The sequence below is a fragment of the Melospiza melodia genome, chromosome 1 (genome assembly GCF_035770615.1).
Source record: "Melospiza melodia melodia isolate bMelMel2 chromosome 1, bMelMel2.pri, whole genome shotgun sequence".
Classification (NCBI taxonomy): domain Eukaryota; kingdom Metazoa; phylum Chordata; class Aves; order Passeriformes; family Passerellidae; genus Melospiza; species Melospiza melodia.
This window is the reverse complement of record NC_086194.1, coordinates 47,335,062-47,341,061: the sequence shown is the minus strand read 5'-3', so window position 1 is coordinate 47,341,061 and position 6,000 is coordinate 47,335,062. Positions and strand designations below refer to the sequence as shown.

The window sequence follows — 6,000 nt, the reverse complement described above, 5'->3', positions numbered from 1 at the left end:
GGCTCCGGGGCGGCGCGTCCGTGAGCGGCGGGGCGGAGCGGGGCCCGCGGGAGCCGCTCCCCGCCCCGCCGGCAGCGCCGCCCCCGCCCCCACGTGTCCAGCCGGGCGGAGCGGGCGGCGGCGGCGGCGGAGCGAGGACCGGCCGCCCCCTCGCCCCGTTACTACGAGCCCGCCGGCTGCGGCTCCGCCCCGTGGCCTCCGGGCCCTGCCAGGGGGTGGGGGAAGCTCCTCGCTGAGCACCGCCCCCCTCAGCTCGGCTCCCCTCCCCTCCGGCGCGGCGCCCCGGCCCCGGCGGGGACTATGCGGAGATGGTCGTCCCGAGCCGAGGCAGGAACAAAGAGTCGCCGCCGCTCAAGCCCGGGCAGCAGCAGCAACAGCAGCAGCAGCAGCAGCAGTCGCCGGGCGCCAGCCCCAGCCGCGGTCGCCGGCCGCACTCGCCCGGCAGGCAGGGCTCCGGCGGGGCCCGCGCCATGCGGAAGGGAGGCGGCGGCCGGCGGGGAGCCAGGGGCGACCCCCGGGGACCCTACCGGGAGGGGCCCGCGGCGGACGGGGAGCGGGACGTGCTGGGCCGCGGGCCCCTGAGTCTCCTGCGCCTCTGCGGAGAGCGGCTCCGAGGTGAGGCTGCTGCCCCGAACCCTGCCCCCTCTCCGCTCCCTCTGCCCCCGCGGCGATGGGAGCCGGCCCTTCCGCCCGCGGGAAGTGCGGCGGGGCTGAGCGCCGCTTCCGTCCCTCTTTCCGGCAAGTGGCTGTTCCCTTGCCCCGTGGCACGGGGCGGCTTTTGCCGGGGCAGGGAGCGCCGGGACGTCTCTCCCGGGAAGCAGCAGCGGTCGGGGTCCGGCGGGCGGGAAGGAGGGAGGAGGCGGCGGGCGGTGCCTGGCACTGCCCGGGCAGCGGCGGCCGGGTCGCGCTCCCGCTCTGCCCGGGCCCCTGCTCCCCCGTCCCTGCGCGGGGACGGTAAGGAGAGAGGAAAGCTGACGAAACCCGCACAGCGATCGGCGAGGGAAGGGGAAAGGGCTTTTTACCACTTCAGCATCCTCTGGGGGAGAAGTGGGGAAGCGTGCTGTTTGTGTAAGTAACTCTTGTTAAAAGAGTCTGTCTGGTGGTGCTGACTATCGCAGCTTGCGGTGCTGGCATGACCAGCTTATTTCTGCTGAAAAGCACGGAGGGCTCAGTATTCTTTAAAAGTCTGACTTTCTGCTTGAGCGAATTTGCCAGTAACATAGCTTTGTAGAAATTCCCTTTTGACAAGTTATTCTGTAAAAGTTATTTCAGAAATTAAAAACCTGATGATTTAAATAGTCACCTTCGTAGTCTATCTGTGATGTTTAAAGCTTTTGTGTGTAGTTATGAACTTGCTGTATGAAATTTCAGCATTTTTGAGGTCAAGATTTTTACATAAAACTAATGTTGCAGAGCTCAGATTTCCTTTTGTAGACTCTGTGCTTAAGTGATGCTTAAGGTGCTTGTATTCTTTTGGCAGTATTTATTGTCGACAGAAAGGCCTTCATCACAAAAGCTGATAGCAACATCTGGCTCACGTTCTTTCTGGGTAAGTAGAAGGAATACATCAAAGGGGGGAAATACTGATCTCTTTACCCTTCTCTGTAATTGTAAATTGTGTCAAAATGTAGTTGGAAATACAGATTTGAAAAGGAAGAAAACACAGCTGATGTTGAAAACGGACAGGAAATAACTTCCTATCTGGTAACTTTTGGAAAGCTGTTACTGTAGCAGTTGATGGAGGAAAAAAGGATTTTTGGGGAAAAAAAATTCCAGGTATTCACGTATTTCTTCTATCTAGTCATTAATTTATAGGGGGAAAAAAAAAGGCAGCAACTCTTATTAAGTAATGTAAGAACAACAGCTTGTTTCAGTGGAAGAACATACAGTTGTAGAGGGATGTAAATTTGGATGTTATTATCTTTGGTAATATTTTTGAGTAAATAATGGCATGATTAATGACCAAAGTCTTGAAAAAAACATCTGAAGTATTTGCCAAGAGATGCATTCCTAAATTTAACAAATGTTAGGTAATAGCATATTTGTCAGCTGCACCATTAGGTATACACTAAAAGGTATTTTAATAGAGACTTTTAGGGTATTCCAAAGGTGCTGGTACTGTTAATCACATCACCAGTAGTCCTGGCTGCTGGAGGGAGTTTCTTCAGTTTGATGAATTGCATTGCAAAGCAGTAGCAGGGAAACAGCCCTTAGCTTACAAACTAATTAATGAATAAAGTGTTCCTGAATTGCTTTACTTGCATCTGTTTATTCAGCAGTTCCTAGACTTGTAGTTACTTAAATGACATAGAAATGCTTAAATGATGGTCAGAATTGAAAAAGGCTTTCCTCTGACTGAAATTTGAGAGCAGATTAGGGAGAGAGCTTTATAATTTTTAGAATTTGATTTTGTCCATGACACCCAGATAACACATTAAATATTTCAGCGATTTTTTTTTTCAGTTGGAGTAATAGCAAAGTATGTACTAGCATACAGTATTTGCAGTAGCAAAGAATGTACATATACGAAATATGAAATAGTGAGTTTTGATTAAGTTTAGTGGAATTTGAATTTTTGTTGTCTCTTTGCTTAAGATTTAAGGCCTATTTTAAAAACAGAGGCTCCCACAGCTGGAGCTAGTTTAATTATAGAGTGTGACTTTTTTCCCTTACAAATTATCTCCCAATTTATGTGCAGCAGTAAAGTTGTCAGACTTTCAAGGATGTTCTTATACAACACTTCATCCTATTATGTTGTTTGGGTTTTTTTCATAATGACCATTGACTTGAGGCCTTATTCTTGGAGACATCCTTATTATATTTCACAGAATCTCAGAATGTAACAACTTGACTAAGCTGCAGAAGTAGTCAATGCTTGCAGGTTCCTCATTGCTTCCAGTTCTGCTGTATTCCTACTTGGTCATTTTGTGGATATTTGCAAAATATGAATCAGTGTATTGTACCCTTCACATCCTGTTGGATTATAGTGTCTCAGCATTTGTTGTTCTCTTGGTAAATAAAGCCAAAGAATGGCTGTATTCTTCAGTATTTAATTTCCAGAATTAGAATCCTTTTTATATGCCATTCATATTGCTTTTCTTATAATAACACGCAGACAAAAATAGGAAATCTATCAGATTTTACATAATAACCCTAGTCTGCAAAAATCTTATCATATGCTTTGGTTTTAGGGCTTCTTAGGCTGGGTGAAAAAATGGCATCTGCAAGTTCAAGCACATGGTAGCTGTGTAAGTGTCTGTAGCATTAGGACTGTAGTGTTCCCTTCCTGTCCCCTCCTTCATTCCCTCTCCAGTAAGGACATTAATGAGACCAAAGGGTGGTAATTTGACAGAGCTGAGCTGCATGTTTTCCATCAGAAACTGGCTTAATGCAGTCTGTTGAAAAATGCTGATTTGGGCTTAGAGTGGAAGTCTATGAATTAAGCCCATTGTCTCTTGAAATATGAGTAATTAACATTAATTGCTGTGTGATTATGAGAGGTCTTCACTTTGTACTTATAATAGAATGATACTGTGAAAATGTATATGAAATTCTCCAAAATAACTGTGAATGTATTTACATTTACTGCATTGACTTTCAATAAAGCATTTACTGAAGGGAAGAATCAGATTTAAAGACATTGTTTCTTCTATGAAATAAGTGGTATGTCTGGGTGTGAAATGTAATTTCCATAATAATAGTTAATTTATTTGCATCAATAAAATACTGCATATTTGCCTTATGTGGAACCCTGTGAATTTGAGTTTAAAAACAATACTGGTAGCTAAGATGCATTGGACTTTACTGTATATTCTTAACATGTGATCTCTCTTAATTTTTTTTTTGCTTTTTTATAGCTGGTGTATGTGCAAATGTATTTCAGTATCTAATCTTACTGGGAATCTTGTGAATGTTGCTGAGAAATAAAATAATGCCTTGTGCACATGTGTAACTATTAGTCAATAAGCAGTAACTAAGAAAGGTATGAGCTGCTCTGTTTCTTTCCATACAATTGCTGCAGAAGATGTTTTTTTTTAGTATGGAATATGGTTTGCTGCATTGCTGATAGAGCTAATGTGCTTACCTGGAAATCCGTGTCATATCAATGTCTGCTCTTCTGAAAGACATTTGCAGCTTTCCATGGGAACTAATGTAAATGTCCTTAGTATAAAAATACCCCTGCAGCTCCTGAACCTTTCCTAAAACATTAAGTTCTGCTTACACCAAGCAATTTTGGTGATTTTTTTTAGGAAGGATATAAAAAAGGGGAAGTTATAAGTGAAAGACTGAGGTCTTCATTTTCTAACTGGAACCGAATTGTCTGGGTCCAGTCTTGTCCTTGAAAAGCCTACTTCAAGTGATAGAAGTGGAGCTGTAAAACTCTGAGGGAAGTTTCAGTGTACTATAGTACCACCTCACCTGCTGTGTGAAGTGTTTAACATGAGGTCAATGTTGTTAAATTGTACCAGCAGCTCGTTTAGAAATTTTTTCAGGTAATTTTTTGTATGTTTTTCTTTTTTTGTTTTGTGGTGGTAATTTTTTGTCTTGCCCAGCTTCATCTTGGATCTCTTCACTTACAAAACTTAAATTTTAAAATTAGGTCATAATGCAACGCACTACAGTTAGGAACCTTGTTGTGACCAGGATAACAAGTACTGGCAGTAGCAGCAAGCAGCACTTCCAGCCTCTGTGTTGGAGGACTATGTGAAATAAACATATATATGGAATATATGTTGGGTTTATGTACTCGGGCATGAAGTGCACATTAGGTCCACTCCCATGCCGCATAAATTTAGTGGATTTGCAAAGGGTTTTTCTTTCTCTTATCCCTGCTGCTTTTCAGAAACGGACAACTCGAGTCTTGTAACATGCAGCCTGAACAAATGTACATTCCTTAACTCTCCGACTGTATTCTGCATCAGCATGCAGGCATTGCTGTGTGCTTTACCAACATCCAAGCACCTTGATTCCTTCCACGTCTTCAGAGAGGCAGCAGCAGTGTCTGGGTGCCCGAAGGAGGGAAGGTGTGTGCTGGTCAGCACCCTGGAGAGGGACACAGTGCTCAGCACCTCTCTGGCCACAGCTGGGTCTGGGCCAGGAGGGTGATTGTCCTCTCCATTTTCTCTCTGCTCCATACAGCCTGTGTGAGTAAGAGGGCTCTTCATTAACAATAAAGATTTTAGTGGGTTAAAGACAACTAGTCTGCCAGATCTTTCTCTGGCAGAAAGCCTAGAGGGCACCTGAGACACCTTCAGTCCAGGAGGAGCACTGTGGTCCCTCTAAATGCCTTCCCATTATCCCTCCTTCAGGCAGGCTTTGCTTCTGTGGTAGGCTGCGTTTGTTGCCAGCATTGCCCAAGAGAAATGGAGTGGTTCCTTCTCTCTCTGGGTCTTGTCATGCTCAGGAGGTGTCAGAGACCTAGGCTGTTAACTCACTGCTTTATCAGCATTTGTCTCTTCCCTTTGTCTCTCAGACAACCCCCTTTGTTCTGTATCTACATGGTAGCAGTGCAGATAGTCTTCAAATGGAACCTAATTGTGCGCAGAGTCTATCATTTTTTAGCAATTACAGTTTCAATTAGATTTGTGTTGGTTGTCATGGTCCATTTGGATTCCTCATATTTACAGCACAGTGTGCTCTGTAAATTAAAATTTATTTTATGAGTCCATTAAGGAAGAAAACCAACAAACATGACGAACAAGGGCCAGTCCACTTTGTGCAGGCTAGTCTGACATAGGAATTCACTGAACCATAATTTAAGGCATGAGGTTTTGAACTTACAACTTCTCTAGTTCATAGCTGAACTTGAAGCTTCTAACTTGTGCACCTCTCAGCAAAATAATTACCTAGATGGTGGTGAGAGTGTTCATCCTTCCTTTTTCATCATGATGCTGCATCACCTGGGAAGCACAAACCTTAAGCCATTTCAGCCCACCAGGTTCTGCCTTTGGTGCCCTTGCTTTCACCTAGCAGTGCTGCTCGAATGCTCCAGGCCTTAGC

General features: G+C 45.1%; 1 protein-coding gene across 2 annotated transcripts in view; it reads left to right on the top strand.

Annotated features, from left to right (window-relative positions):
* Window positions 1-256: 256 nt before the first annotated feature.
* Window positions 257-6,000, top strand: part of DPY19L1 (dpy-19 like C-mannosyltransferase 1) — a 44,511-nt gene continuing 38,767 nt past the window's right edge. The window contains exons 1-2 of one of the 2 annotated variants that reach the window (XM_063156882.1): window positions 257-615; window positions 1,481-1,549. In XM_063156882.1, the coding sequence (XP_063012952.1) occupies window positions 309-615; window positions 1,481-1,549 (376 nt within the window). In that variant the 5' untranslated portion in view covers window positions 257-308. Of the gene's footprint in view, window positions 616-985; window positions 1,069-1,480; window positions 1,550-6,000 lie in introns of those variants that run through there. The other variant, XM_063156891.1, reaches the window with a different exon arrangement.